Here is a 16560-nt window from a genome sequence, read left to right on the forward strand (position 1 = left end):
TGACCATTAGTCTTATTCAAAAAATTTAAGTAATTATTTATTCTTTTCATATTATTTGATTCATTGTTAAATATACTTTTATGTACACATATAGTTTTACATATTTCACAAATTTTTTAATAAGACGAATGGTCAAACATGTGCTAAAAAGTCAACGGTGTCAAACATTTTGAAATGGAGGGAGTAATATATGTAGCTCTGCGTGTACTTCGCATATACATTGCCAACCATTGGTTTGTCCGGCCAAGTGGGTGCATCATGCCATCATATGATACCCCTACCCTATTTAGTTCTTGGTTAAAGTTCGCATAATAGATATATATGCTGAAGTTCTATGATTTAACATTGCGCTGTTTTGTTGACCTGTATATTGATGCTAAGTCTTGTGATCTGATAGTTTCCCTCAACGAATTTTTCAGTCATCTCGATCGATCTGTCTCAAAAACATTTTTATATTTTTTTTTGTGTGTGTTATGTAGATTCAGACGTTTATTTTTCGATAAAGAAATTAAGCTTTATTGATATTAGACAAGTACGTCAATATGATATAATTACTCTAAGTCTTCCTTCTAGCCTCTGCATATATATAGTTAGGATGCACACAACCTATAATTACTATTGAAAAATAAGAAAAGAAGAAGAAGACGACGACCATGGCTTAAAATTTCTGTTGCCCGATAGATCTATATAAGCATGATAGATATATCGATCAATCTAAAACAACAATATAATTAGAAAAACATCAACTTAGTAAGAATATCGTACCTAACCGACAAAATCCTAACTAGGCCAATACAACTCTAAACAACAATGCAATTAAAGATATAACGAACATATCAGATAGGCAACACCTTGCATCGACCTAGATAGAATATCGGACTTGAACGAGAAAGTTTTAGCCACGCTGATACAAGTGAAGTTGACGGAATTTACTTCCTCGCCGGAGATCGAAACCGATGCACCCAACTTGAAACTAAGGACTTGCCAAAATAAAAGGTAGCGATACGTCAAAAGTAATTGTATTGATATATGAAGATAGTTTACAAAGACTTTATGTGTACATATTTATATAATCGGGTTGATACAAGTTTTGATCGGACACAAGACTCTTAACAAGAAATTTAAGGAAAATAACTAATTATGCCGATTTAAAATATATATACTTAAAAATATGAAACTGCATGGTCTTCACGATTCCTCTAGATAAACTTGTATCTACCAATCGGCTTATTTCTTTAACCGAATCCACTACGCTTTTACCCTGAGCAAATTCTGAAGTTTCTGTTTGTCAAACTTAATTCTTGATCCCAACTTGGTCTCTGAAGTGATGATGTGTCTATTATCTTCCGTACGTGTTCTTGCACACCCCCCCCCCCCTCAATTGATCCCTTAAATTTCATATCAAATAAAAAAATATCGACCAGTATTTATTTATTTTCTGCATGAAATTTCCAGTTTATCCAATTCCAACCTAGCTACATCGTTGATTAATAGGATGGGTGCACATGCCGGCCAGAGCGCAGCGTACTGCCGGCGGTGAGCCGGAGATCTCCGGCTTGCCGGCCGGCGACGAGCTAGCTGATCGATCAATTATCGTTATCTTCGCCATACGCATCTAGTAGTACGTAGCTAGCTAGCTAGCCATGGCTTCATGCATCCTTTGACCGGTCGGTCCGTCGGCGCCGTAGCCGGGCCGATCACGATGGAGAGGTCGAGGCCCTAGATCTTGGGCAGCTGCGTGCGCGCGACCGGTGGTGGTTCCAAGGACGGTGACCCGTACCAGCCGCAATATTCTAACCCTCGGTGGCAACTTTAGCTTTAAGAAAGCCAAGGCTAGGCGGGATTAAGTTAATCGCTAATCGAATACATTATTGTGCGTGTCATGGTCCCTAATCCCGACAAGCACGTTGCCTTTGGGCCAATGGTTGGATAAGCTCGAGACCGGCGCTAGCTAATGGCTAATGGAGTGATTAAACCTAGCCTAATCCCCCTCGTCGAGTCCGAAAGTGAGCTAAAGCTATAGCAAAGCGAAGGCGATCGATCGATTGAGGAGCTAGCTAAGCTAGCTAGGAGAGGATCGGAGGAAGAAGAAGAGATCAGGGCCAGGCAATTTGTTCGTCCGTAACAGCAGCTGCTAGCTAGGTCATATTATTCGATCGGTTTCGCTGCCAATATTATGTGCGCGTCGATCTAAATATGGTGATCATTCGATCGATCGATCGATCAGCTAGCTGGTTGGTTGGCCTGTCGCTGTTCTTGGCCACACAAAAAAAACTGAAAGCAACAGCGGGAAAGTCCAACTTCCGGGATGGCATGTAGCCCATGGTCGTTCGTGATTTGGGATATGTCACCGAGAAATGCTGTCGGCTAGCAGAATCGTAGTAACCCCGTTATTTGTTTTGTTGCAACCCTTTGTCCTCCCGTCTGGTCCTTTCAGTCCTGGCTAGGGTTGCACAGTGTTATTCGCGGCTAATGGGCATCATATGCACTTTTGGCTTACTGTGCATGTACAGTTAAGTCCTCACATGCATGAATGCATAGGGTCATCGAGATCAGCTTCAATTTGTTCATCAGACTTTCAGAGAGATGAATTAGTGCTTTCCACCTGATATTTTCCTCGATTCCAACTTGGCGATAAGATACAAGCTAGATAAAAGGGATGAGATGTTCCAACAAAAATCCGAGGACCAACACAGTGAATTTGAATAATTTAGAATAAAGATCGAGCAACTGAGCTTGCATGAGCGCCCGTCCCGGAGCATAGGATACTACTATATTTGTTTCATGTTTCAGTCTATATGTATATATATGTTCCACACGCATGCATATTAATTATCTATTAATTGTAGGTCTTCATCAAAGTGCACCTGAGTGTTTGATATACATGCATTATTATTATTGAATCTCTAGGGAAAAAAACTGGCGTGTCGATCTGCTGATGGAAATGTTTTAGTCAACCTAATCTAACATATATAGATGCGGTAAGTATCATGGGAGCATGCACAATTATATAAATTTGGCTGAAATATATGCGTGTGTTGTCTTGGGCTCTCAGCCTTCTTAATTTTATGACGCTCGATCGTCCTTTGCCTGGTGATTATATATTACTCGGTCAGTATATAAATGCATGTAAATCCCGGAAGGGTTGGAAGATTCTGCTGTTCAATCACTCAATGATGAGACACTAGCTACTACTTAATGCAAGAAAGTTAGAAGTTAATTAACGCATGCTTAGATAAATGTACACTAACTCACATGTTGGTACTAAAAGTAACTTCTAATTCTAGTTTATTCTCCTGCAGGTTCTTTCTACTTGCTTTGGTTGCTTTTACAAGTAATTAGTTGCCCTAGGAAAGAAGATAAAAAAAGAAACTAGCCCAAACAATTCGAGCACGGCCTCATATATTTTATGTCCATTCCTCGAATTAGCAGCTAGAGCCATGTGTTAATTTATAAACTAACATCACGCAATATATATAGCTCCAATTCAAGTCAAATATTAGATTACTTCTGCAAAGTTTACAATGGGATAATGTTAACATATGTGTGATGGTTACCTCACAGGAGTAAACTACATATAATTACAGCCATATGTTTTGCTTTGAGGGTCAGTATTATAAGTGTAATGAGTACACGAGCACCTTGGATTTCTTTATTGTGTATGCACAAAAGTCTAAATAAATTTTCTTCCTAGCTATGGAAACACGGAAAGTTCGTTATATTTAGTCACTTGCAATGGATAGTACTACTGTTGATTACGTAATTAAAATATCGATCGAGAACACAAAAAGTTCATTTTGTAGGTTACTACTAATATAAGAATCGTAAGTACTTGATCGCAGGACAACATCAACATCATTTGTTGCATCAAATCTTTTATAGTCACTGTACTGGCCATTTTTTTATTACCACGCCATGGATAAACTGTGGGCGAGAGCAACTTGGTTTCTAATAAGCGCGTACAAAGCATGAATTCATGATGAGGACATCACTTCGTCGGATACGCTCATAACTTCACACACTCCAATGATAATTCCAAATCCAAGTCCAGTTCGGCCTCCGGAGACAGCACTGACTTCAAACGGACCTAGCGCCTTCATGCCAACTCCGATTTGGGTGATCTTGGACTTCGTGGAAAGATTATCTCGCTACCTTTCAAACGCATCTGGTCTCATGTCCAAATTCATCTCGAGTCAACGGGAATCGCCAAAACAAGACAGTGCTGTTGCTGAAACCGAACTTGGGCCTTGGGCCTTGTAATAGACTAGGCCCATCTCGGAAGTGTCACCCTCCACCTCCACGAATTAGCACTGAACCCTAGCTTTATTTTCCTCTATAAATAGCTTTATACATCCTCAAAAACATTTGGGTTTTGTTTAGTTGAATTTTGCTAGGTGCCATTCACCTTGTCTCTAGTCCTCGCTCGATTAGTCGGCGACTATAGATTCAGAGCCCCCAATAGTTGGTGTGTTGATTTGCCGGGTCGATTAGATCTACCACTTCAATCGCAACTATTCCTTTGTGCTTAATTCCCTATTCGCAATATTTAGATTGCATCTTATCTTGTTCTTGCAGTGTTCTCTCGTTTGCATTGCAGGGATCATCAACCGCGCGTCACGGTTGGTACGACATCGTTTGTGGTGTAGCGATTGCACGGCGTCCTGGACTTGTTCTGGTTGGTAGCCACGTCGCAAACGTCGCACTCGATCAAAGCGAGAGTTATCCCCCTCACCAGAAGATCGGGCCACGAGAGAGAGCGTCATCACTTCAAGTCTTCAACATCTGAATGATTTTCTATATATCATGCATGTGCACGAGTAAAAGCTAGCATTTCTGAGTAATTGGTAGCCAAAAATATGGCTTGGTGCATTTCTACCATGTACTGATAATATTAGCTAGTAATAGTACTAGAAGAATACAAAAGCTCATATCATGATTTTTGTAAAATTATTATGTAACTTCCGAAAATAACTAGAAATTCTTTTGACATAAAATTAAATACCTAGAATTAATGGCATATAGATTTATTGGAAGAAACTAGAGGTGTGATGGTAAAGTCGTAGATGCATCATTACCCATTAGAATTCAAATCTATATACCCAGAATAATCACATGTAGGTGTTAAGATGTGATTTTAAGAGGTTAGGCTGTGTTCGGTAGTGTGAGTTCCCAACTCCCACATTTTTCGTTTTTTGTGCGCACGCTCCTCACGAACTGTTGAACGTTATTTTTTTGAAGAAAAAATTTCTATACGAAAGTTGCTTTAAAAAATCATATTAATCTATTTTTCAAAGAAATTTAGCTAATACTTAATTAATCTTGAGCTAATGAGTCGTTCCATTTCACCTGCGCTAGGGATTAGCTATCATCTCAAGCTGCCGAACACAGCCTCAGTGAGACTAACATACTTATCGCTAGCCTTCGTTGGAGCTAATTTTCATTGCTATATATGAAAGGTCTTTGTTTATATAGACATCTTTGTTAGTTTTGAATAAGGATCCTGCATGCGCAGGACATATATCTATGTATATTATGATTCAAGGACATTCACATGGATGCCATTTTACATGAACACACACTTCCCATGCATGCATGCATGTAAACACACGATCGAATGTACTCCATATGTTTCAGGTTATAAGACGTTTTGACTTTAGTTAAAGTCAAACTGTTTCAAATTTAGCTAAGTTTATAGACAAATATAGTAATATTTATAATACTAAATTAGTTTCATCAAATCAATAATTGAATATATTTTCACAATAAATTTGTCTTGGTTGAAAATGTTACTATTTTTTTATAAACTTGATCAAACTTAAAGAAGTTTGACTTTGACTAAAGTCAAAACATCTTATAACCTGAAACAGATGGAGTATTAAATATTCAATGTGAAACCGTGGAACACAAGTTGAGATGAATCACGCATGCTACAAATTAAATGTTCATGAAGTAAATTGGAGATGAAACTAAGAAGACGACGACAAAACGTCTCACCAATCAAACCTGCATAAGCATCCTAAAGTGACGAGAGATCTTGAGAGAGAGAGAGAGAGAGAGAGCAGTATAGTTTATTATGGCGCGCGGCAACGAAAAGAAAAATAAAGATTAATTCGGCATAGACTTTGTTTGCTGGGAGGCGCCTCACCTAATCATGTCGCCAAGTTGAAGCTAGCCAGAGACACCCCCTCTCTCACACCCACTATTTTCACGAGCCAATGAGCGATTAGCTTGCTCACCCTAATATTTTAGGGCTCAACGGCATCTTGCCAGAGTGGAAACCTTTAACCTAATGGCCATATAAAGATAAGCACTACACCTATTAAGGCCAATATTTTATGCTAAGTAGCATATGGGCCCCTGATAAAAGTGACGACATCAGACGGCAAATGGGGCGCAAATGTGAGGGGACGGAAGCTTGCAATAAAGGGGTGTTGACCTAAAGGAAAATGCGTGTGCATAGGAGTATTTTTCAAGGACGAGAGAAAAAATATTAACCGACCAACAAAGAGTTTGCTTGTGCATATACACAGCGCCCTGTGATTGATAATGATTGATTTGTCACCCTTTCAACCCCTTAATTTAGTGCCTTAATTAAATGGTTATTTTGTCATGTCAAATCTAGCTAGCTATATCCTGCTAGATTTATCCTCGCTATAGTTTATACATGGCCGCAAATGTGGTGTTTCGTGCATAGTTTATTTACTGATTCATTGAAAAGTATGGCTTTGGTGTGTGTGGATGCATGGGTGCTTGATTCTGTCCATAGACAATAAGGTCAATTAGTATATGTAAACTCTTTCGGAGAATAATAATTAGTCTAGCTATGCTAGCAATCATTTGACATTCTATCTAGCTCTCCATCGTCTCAACGCTCTCAAGTACACGCGCATATCTTTATTTACTTATTTATTTATTTGCAGTGTTCGCTTACTTGATTAATTAATTATGCTGAAACATACGCTGTTAATTACCACCGATTTGACTCTTGGCGGGTGCAGAACTGCGGATAGCTAGCTCGATCTCGGCCGGATCTGAAGGCCACATGGGGGTCGGTATATGCACGTTTTAATCGGTCATAGATTAGCCTCAGTTAATCAAATCATCAAACGGAGCTAGCATTAGCAAGCGTTGGTCGATGCGCGACATGAAATTAACCCTGCGGCCGTCAGTTGAGCAAATGAGCTATGAGCATGATGCATATACAGTGCTGGGGGTACGGTGTGATGGGTGGTACACGTGATGCAGCTCTAAGCTAGCTAGCTACCCACCATGTATGGCGTTCTCGTACTCACTCCGTCCCGTAAAAAAACGAATCTAAGACTGGACGTAACATATTCTAGTACAACGAATCTAGACACAGAGTTATATTAAGATTTGTAGTATTAGGATGTGTCATATCCAACACCAGGTTAGTTTTTTATTGGATGGATAGAGTATGTACATGCGTTCACGTGAGCGCGTCCCATCCGGCCGATCGAGCCGGCCGGAGCGAGCTAGCTAGCTAAGCGCGCATGGCGGCGTACGTAAGTACGTCCATGGCTGCCGGCTGCGTGCCCGCGCGCCCGGCCGCTGCTCTCGAGATATTCGAGAGAGATTGAGACTGTGTGTAGTGCAGCGCGCGCGGCGGCGTACGTACTCCGCAGTACGCGCGCGCGCACGCAGATGCATCCACCACGGAAGCTAGCAATATCCAAAAGAGCACATCCACGCGCGAGGCTAGCGCCATGGAGAGCGAGCTAGGAGCGCTGTCGCACGTGCGGCAGGCAGCGGGCGCGCCCGCCGAGGCGGCCGCATGTGCTCCCACGCCTGCGCGACCCTCTCGCCGCATTAATTGCTTCGCACACGCCTCCGATCGATCGATCGATCGCATGAGCGCCATATGCGTGTGTGCAGCGGATCGAGAGAGTGGGGAGAGAGATGCAGCTAACTGAATTCCTTCGGGTACTGGCGGCGATTGGCGAAGAATTTCACCTCTCGTACGGCGTCGTGAATCCCTGCCGATCGATCGAAAAGCGGTCGAGCGGCCGCCGCTAGTGGCGGAGCCGGCACAATGGCCGTCAAGCCGGTAGTGTTTTTCGGTGATAGATTAATTTTTGTTAGTATTGACGGATATGGACAGTGAAGACGGTAACGATAGAGTCGGGGCGGTCGCCCGACCTGTCCGGGAGGTGGCACCGCGGCGCCGCGCACGCATGCTGCACAAGGCCGGGAGAAACGCCTCTATGGCGTTTGTGTTGATCTGTGTTGCGGACTTGCGGGCGTGAAACGGCGTAGTGTGGGGCTTGGGCTTTGACCCGCCCTGTATATTCTAGCGTTATATGGATGGGATGGAATTGAGGCCCATCCGATTAGAAGGGCTAGAATGAGGCCCATCACAATGAGGTCTTAGGCCGCGTTGCTTTTGCTGTGATCGGCTCATGTTTTTTCGGGACTAAGTTCACTCGAGGTCCTTCAACTTGATGTCGAGTTTGTTCCATCCTAAACCGCAAAACTGGATATAACGTGTCCCTCATTTTATTAAACTGGTGCAAATATAGTCTAAGATAGTACTCCCTCCGTTTCTAAATATTTGACGCCGTTGACTTTTTTAGCACTTGTTTGACCGTTTGTCTTATTAAAAAAATTAAATAATAATTATTTTTTTTCCTATCATTTGATTTATTGTTAAATATACTTTTATGTATACATATAGTTTTATATATTTCACAAAAGTTTTTGAATAAGACAAACAGTTAAACATGTACTAAAAGAACAATGGTGTCAAATATTTAGAAACGGAGGAAGTATTAAATATGTTTTTGGATGACATGTCACAAAAAAAGAAAAAATATGAAAAATAAAAAATCACATGGACCAGAGTTCTGGTGCTACATGCCCAGCTCAGCCGAGGCGACTACGTCCTCGCCCACCATCGGGATCATCCACCAGATCTTGAACCTGAACAGGGACAACCACTTCCACCCCCTGCGCACCCAACAAGAGAACGAACCCATCACAAAATCAGCACCACCGGCGGCGGCGCACATCGCAGTCTCTCCTATGGGATTGCCTGGTGAGACACATATGTTTCTTTACCTTTTAGTTTTGTGTTTGGTACCACGGCAGCGTCATGCTAGTTAAAACCGCTTATTTGTATCGATTTTACAAGTTGAGAGATGTGTTATATACTTATATCTGGTATTGCGGTTGAGGACGCAATTTGAACTCAACATCAAGTCGAGGGATCTTAAGTGAACTTGTTCCATTTTTTTCCTGGAGTTACATGGATGGGCTGGAATGGAGGCCTATTGTATGCGACGGATTAGATTTCGGCCCACCGAGACGAGGACTTTTTTGACACGGACCAAAATAAGGCCTTACTGGCCTTTTTCTGGCGAAAAAGCAATAACCGGCCTCTGCTCTCTGGCCCAGTTTGGCGAGCCCAACAAGTTCTACGTGAAGAAACATTTGCTGGGACAATTTTTATTTTATTTTTTTCTACTTGTGTTTTGGATTTTGTTTGTTTTTTTTCGTGTACGGTGTTCTGACCTGAGAAAGACCATGCGGCGTGTTGGACACTACTAAGGAGCTGTTTGGTTGGGCCGTTTTTGGCCCGTATCAGATCCCACCGTGAATAGATTGCATTACACATGTTTGTTTCAGATGGATCGTAATCGGATAGCCCGCAAACGAATTCCGGCCCAATACAAAGCTGATTACACTCATAGGCGGGCGGAAAACGATACCGATACGGAGCGTAACCTAACTCTCCTCACGCGCCTCGTCCAGATCGAGCGCCGCCGCAGCTTCTCCTCCACATCGCGCGCGTCGCCATCGCCGCCCCCTCTCCCTGTGCGCGTCGCCGGCGCCTCCTCCTCACCCTGTGCGCATCGCCGGCGCAGCCCCCTCGCCCCGCGCGTGTCCCCGCGCCTCCCCATCGTCCCGCGTGTCGCCGGCGCCGTCCCCTCACCCCCCGCGCATCGCCGACGCCGCCGTCTTGCGCTCCTCCACCACCGCCGTCTTCCGATGTGGATCTTGACCGGAAGAACTCCGGGAACAAGGGCGAGGCTGTGAAGCAGGGGGCTGGTGCCATCAACCACATCGGACTTCCGTCGTTGCTGTCATCTATCAATCACCTCGCCGGTGAGAACCCTCCCCCTACTGAAACCACCTCTCTTTATAAATTGTGAATGCTGATGAGTGATGATCCTGTGATAATCTTTTCATTAACAAATCATGAAGTAGCTTATACTAGTGAATCTCATGTATTAATCCTGCCTCATACATGTTTTCTTCATAAGTTCACATGGTTATGTAGAATATATTTTCCCAGATTGCAGGAAAGTTGAATATTAGTGAATATTTTTTTTGAGTGTAGGGAAGTTTGACCAACTCATTTTTACTATCTAGATTTTGAGAATTTTGATTTCTTTTACTGCCAGGTGATATATCATTTTCCACAATGTAAGATTGGAAAAAAAGTTTTGTGTAAAACAACAGATACATGTAAATATCCCTGAATGGATGCTTGATATTGTGTTCTAGCAAATCACTTAGGTTTAGCAATAAAAAAAATATGTACTGTGTTTATTTTAGTGGTAGCTTGATGTATTATGCGTGCTAGCAGGATATATTCTGGACATGGTTAATGCTTTTGTTTTATATATTTGTAGAGTGCTATGGCTCGCCTTCCCTTAAGTACCAAAACGCGGAGAAGAAATTTAGGGCTTAGAAATATGATGATTGCTGTCATACTTATGTATTATCATGTTGTTGTACTGTTTTTAATTTCATATAAGAGAAAATATTGGAAAATAGAGAGGAGGATCAGAACTAGAGAACTTAGGAGTGAAAGACTATTCCAGCTTATTCGTGAGAGTGATATTGCTTGTATAAGCGAGCTCCGAATGGACAGGAGGACATTTCACATTCTATGTGACATGCTTAGAGACGTCGGAGGTATTGAGGATACAAGAAATATGCCGTTGGAGGAATCAGTAGCTTCATTCTTATATATACTATCTCACCATTTAAAGAATAGAACAATAGGAAAGTTTTTTTACCGAAGTGGAGAGACTGTGAGTAGGCATTTCAATTTATGCCTACTTGCTGTTCTGAGGCTTCATCAACTTCTACTTAAGAAGCCAGAACCTATACCTGAGGACACCACCGACGATAGATGGAAATATTTCAAGGTAACCCATTCTAAAAAATAAATCACATTTCCTTTAAAAAAAATCACATCTCAGCACTATTAATTGTACCATATTTTATTGATGTGGTGTTCTGGATTGTAGAATTGCCTAGGTGCATTGGATGGTACACACATAAAAGTAACTGTCCCAACTAGGATAAAAGGAAGATATATGTCAAGAAAAGGAGACATTGTTACAAATGTATTAGGTGTTTGTGCACCCGATATGCAGTTCATTTACTTACTACCTGGTTGGGAGGGTTCTGCACATGATGGTCGTGATGCAATTCACAGGCCGGACGGGCTTCGTGTCCCTCAAGGCGAGTCTTTTTCCAATCAATTTATTTTGAAGTTTGACACTCCACAGCCTGAATTGTACTGATATTTCTTTTTTAAAATTTTAAAGGTTGCTATTACCTTGTGGATGCTGGTTATACAAAAGCAGATGGTTTTTTAGCCCCTTACCGAGGCCAAAGATATCATTTAGGCCGTTTCACAGCACGTAACCCACCACATAGTGCAGAGGAGTACTTTAACATGAGGCATGCAAGTGCTAGAAATATTGTAGAGAGGTCTTTTGGAAGACTAAAGGGTCGTTGGGCGATTTTGAGGTCCCCATCATATTTTCCTATCAAAACTCAGTGTCGAATTATAATGGCATGTGCTTTATTGCACAACTTAATTTTGCAAAAGATGTCTAGTGATCCATTTGAGGATGAGGACGAGGATGAGGATGAGGACGAGATACCATTGGATATACTTGAGGGAGAACTCGCCGAACCTGAGTTTATCTCAGCTATTTCGACATCTGATGATTGGACAAATTTTCGCAACACTCTTGCTCAGGGGATGTATAATAGCTATAGGGCTCATTGAGGTTTGTGTTTTAAATGGAATTTCTAATTGTTTGCAAATCAAAAATAAAAAAAATGTTGGTACAATTATGGATGCTTACTGATGTTAGTTTTCTGTTGAATTTCTAATATTGCAGTTATGGAGCATCTTGGAAGCTCAAGCATTGTGCGTGGGAGAGGCAAGAACAAGAGGATTTGGACGTACTTTGAGGATGAGGAGCTGATCAAGGCATTGTTCGAGATTGCTTTGGATCCAAGCTGGAAATCAGAAGGGGGTTTCAAAAATGGATACTGCCAAGTTCTAGAGAACGTGCTTGCTAAGAAGTTGCCAAGTTCTGGCCTTACTGCTGTTCCGCACATAGAGTCGAGAGTAAGACACTTTAGGACCAAGTTTGGCGCAATTGAAGTGATGCTAACCAAAAGTGGCTTTTCTTGGGATGACAATAGAAAGATGATACAATGTGAGAAACAACAATACGATGATCATTGCAGGGTAAGTCATCAAACTAACTATGGAGTAGAAAATTTATTTATTGATTCATGAGTGCATTGAATTGAAATATGTGAAACTACTGTAAGATATTTTATGAAATTTTGTTCCAAATAAGCGGCTATGTAAAATTCCTCTGAAATGTTTGCAAAGACAACATTATGGTTTTCTAGTAGTATGCTTTCTCATACATATGTTCTCTTGTGTTTTTCATGCAATTGTAGCTGCATAGGTCTCTCTTTTGCTTGCTAAACCATGACCTTAATTTTGTGTCATTCTTTGTATTTTACAGAAAAACAATGAGGCAAAGGGTCTATATGGTGTAGCATTCCCTCACTATGATACACTAGCTGCAATTTATGGTAAAGACATTGCTACTGGAGAAGGTGCAGAGGGTCTTGGTGAGGCTGTTGCTAATATGGAGAAAGAAATTGTTCAAGATATTCAAGATGAAGAAGATGAGGAGGATGAAGAGAGAGTGTCTAGAGAAACGCCTCGGCGGAGCATCGATTCAGCTGCAGCTCGACGGAGCATCGATTCAGCTGCAGCTCGACGGAGCATCGATTCAGCCACACCTCGACGGAGCATTGATTCAACTGCTTCAAGCTCTAAGAAGAGGAAGAAAGACAGCAACAAACTGAAAAATACCTTGTCAAGTGACCCTTTTATGGATGTCTTTGCCAATGTTCAAGGTGATCTGAGGGATGTTACAAAGCATGTGGGAGCAATGGTGGCATCTATGCAACGTGAAGCTGAGATCCAAGAGAAGGCAATGGCTGAGGAGGACCCACTACAAAAAATTCAGAACGAAGCTATTCTTGAGTGTCAAAAGATTGGATTGACTGGTACTGAAGTTGTCAATGCTGCAGCTGCTTTTGTAAAAGTGCCGGCTCAAATGAGTATGCTTCTCGCTCTTCCAGAGTCTCTCAGGAGGGAGTACGTACTGAAAATACTTGCTGGTAATTCACTTGATCAATCTTGTAGTGTTGCAAATGCAACAGGAAACATATCACTTTATTTTGTGATCATTAATTGTAAGCATATTGCTCTTTACCACTTAGCATTTCATATATGCATTCATATTATTTGCCTTGCACTAGTATAATGCATCAATGGACCCAGCTGTCCATCTCAATGCCATAGTAATATTATATTCACTTCTAACTGGAGTATGTGCTTGGTCTCTTGCTTACTTGCTTACACCTAACTGGGAGTTTTTGTACTCCTAAAGTTAAAAAATGCTACCTTTTTTCTGAATATCATATATGGCTTGTCTGTGCAAGAATATTCTTAATTTGGTATGATGCTGAGCACTATATATTTTCTTTCACCTAATGTTTCTTTCACTAATTTCTGAATTTTTTTTTTGTTATCAGATGAGGCAAAGAAAAATTGATGTACTGATGTGCTGGCTGTCAAGCATGATCTACAAGATGTTCATTATCTGTTTTTGAATTATTAGAATTCCATATAAGCATAGGCCTTGGGGATTGGAGACTACCTATGTCCTAAGGATGTTTAGTTTCAGTACTTCAGCTTTATTTGCTTGAACCATGACAATCTATATATTCTGTGATCAAAGTACTGTCCTGTTTTTCAGACAGAAGTATTGCCCCTAGCTTATTGTTTACTAATCTGCAAAATGTCTTTTTGTCTTGAGTTCTCACTGTCAAAATTTGTATCCAAACATGAGGTGACAGTGTTTGGAATATTATGAACTATCTGCCAAAACTCTGCTCGTTGCATGTATAGGAATTAACTCTCGAGTTATCTTTCAAACATTTGCATGTCAAAATTTATTGAGCTTCTTTATGTAGCTTTTGATGTCAGCTGCTGTTGATATAGTACTGGAGTGTGTCTGGTGCGAATGTTTCATAGCTTATGTCATATGCTTAATTGCGTACTTGTATAAGCATACTTGTATAATCAGTTATTTGATCAATGGTTGTCTGGAAGCAAGCAGTTCTTTGATTAGTGTAATCGGAGCAAATGATCTTCCCAAAGGCTTCTGTTTCAAATTTCGAATTGTGTCCTATTGATCAGCCTCCCGTTCCTTGGCTGCCATCCGCAATCCGCAACCAAACGCAGTAATGTAAATAAATGACGTTACCGCCTGCAACCAAACTAATCATGTAATCGGATAAATTGGTATCCGTTACGGCTGGAGGCAATACCATTAGCGTTTACGTTACCACATCCGAACCAAACACCACCTAAAGAGTAAACAAAAATGTTCTCTAGAATTATCCTTTTAAGAGGCAAATATTGGCATGAGTACAATATTGTCAGCGTTATTGGCTGACCTGATCGCTAATTCGCTGTGTGGTCAGCCGCCTGGTCTACTGATCTGGTGCTGCGGCATCTCGCAGCGTTCACACTGCACAGGTGGAGTTCTGCATCTTCCCTCCGATCGCATGTGCCAGCAATTCCATGAGAGTCCATGCGGCCCAAAACATCCTCAAGTGGTTCATAGCGTAATCATGCGACACGTAGCAGGCGTTTCTAATTTTACCATTTCCAAAATTTTTAAATCACATGTGCTAATTTTTCACCAGGTTGTACCCTGTCGGATGGTTTGGAAATTCTATAAATACTTTATACATCTGTATTACTAGAAACACATCACCCTATATATTTAACACGTATTTAAACTCGTCATAGAGCTTATACTGTACTCTGAACGGTCGACATGCATGCCATCACCACTGCGATCCTTTCGCTTTGCCTATCCTTCTCGCCCACTACCACCGCTATGGGTGTCAGGCCTATGACAACGTCATCAACAAGTGTTACATGGATCTCCTCGGCATATAGATCACGTGTGGTGTAATTAAAGACACATGAAAAGAGCTAAAGTCGGACAAAATGATACCAATCGGAAATGCTTTAAGAAATGAAAGGAAAAGATACGGTAACTAGCAAATGTGATAGATGTATCGGCATGGATTGACTGAGTATTCAACTCTTCAACGGATTCTACTATCATACATATGTCTGTACGACAAACAACGGATACCTCGACCAAACAGGATGACAATCGTGATAAATGCATCGGTGTGGATCAAGTGAGTATTCGAGGCCGTGTTTAGTTTCCCTCTATTCCCAACTTTCCATCACATCATATCACATCAAAATTTTTTCTACACATATAAACTTTTAACTTTTTTTTCAAACTCCTAACTTTTTTCAAACTTTCAACTTTTTTCAGGAACTAAACACACCCGACTCTCCAACATATTCTACTGTCGTACATGCGCATGAACGATGAATAACGAAACATATACGTACAGCTTTTGTCGGACTCAAAAAATTCGTACTCTCTTCGTCAAATTAAACTAATCTAGTATAAGATTGGAACATTATATTAAAATATATTTATTTTATATCAGCTTATTTTGGAATGGTTGTATTAATTCAATTCGGATAACATGACGGAGGACTGTTATCGTCGTTGGTTGCATCAACAAGGCTCAACCTAAAAGCACAATTATCTGTTGCAGAAAATCCTCCACCTTCGCATCCTGTCCTGTTGAGACCTGAGGTACCCTTGCAGTGGTGCATCCCCCTTTCTTTCCCACTTGACCACCTTGTTTGATTAATCGCTTAAAAGCTGCAGGTGTACTAATGAAAGTAGTACTAGTATACTTAACCAATTGACCATACTCTTCCTAGAATGGCGAAGAGCAAATTTAATAGTAAAGCTCACTGCTTACTATAAATTTAGAGTTAACTTATATAATAAGTTAGTTGTAAGGTTAACTTTATTTTTTCTATAAGGTTAACTTTATTTTTTCCATTCTCTCTCTTTCTCACTCCATAAATTTAATGCATATTTTTTGGAGGTTGTGTGGAGCTAACTCTTGCATGAGAGCCAATACTACCCACTTTTCCTTATCTCTCTTCCACATAAAGTATATAGTTTGCTTATAGCCCATTATTATCCTTGCTCTTATGAGGGGGGGCGATTAGTTAACGTTAAGCACGCTTTTACGAGCGAGAAGACAGGCTGTCACGCTTTTAACAGCAAACACATCACACATTAA

General features: G+C 41.0%; 1 protein-coding gene across 1 annotated transcript; it reads left to right on the forward strand.

Annotated features, from left to right (window-relative positions):
- The first annotated feature begins 12166 nt into the window (after positions 1-12166).
- Positions 12167-13913, forward strand: LOC9271946 (uncharacterized). Its single transcript, XM_015779413.3, has 4 exons — positions 12167-12520; positions 12810-13020; positions 13087-13476; positions 13894-13913. Exons 1-4 carry the CDS (start codon positions 12167-12169, stop codon positions 13911-13913), a joined length of 975 nt encoding a protein of 324 aa, XP_015634899.1.
- Positions 13914-16560: the final 2647 nt, after the last annotated feature.

Source organism: Oryza sativa, chromosome 4 (genome assembly GCF_034140825.1).
Source record: "Oryza sativa Japonica Group chromosome 4, ASM3414082v1".
Taxonomy (NCBI): domain Eukaryota; kingdom Viridiplantae; phylum Streptophyta; class Magnoliopsida; order Poales; family Poaceae; genus Oryza; species Oryza sativa.

Excerpts from the sequence above, each read along its gene's own strand:
- LOC9271946 (XM_015779413.3), top strand. The coding sequence starts at position 12,167 with ATGGAGCATCTTGGAAGCTCAAGCATTGTGCGTGGGAGAGGCAAGAAC. Across the intron at positions 12,521-12,809 it reads AATACGATGATCATTGCAGG|AAAAACAATGAGGCAAAGGG; the intron begins GTAAGTCATCAA and ends TGTATTTTACAG. Across the intron at positions 13,477-13,893 it reads CGTACTGAAAATACTTGCTG|ATGAGGCAAAGAAAAATTGA; the intron begins GTAATTCACTTG and ends TTTTGTTATCAG.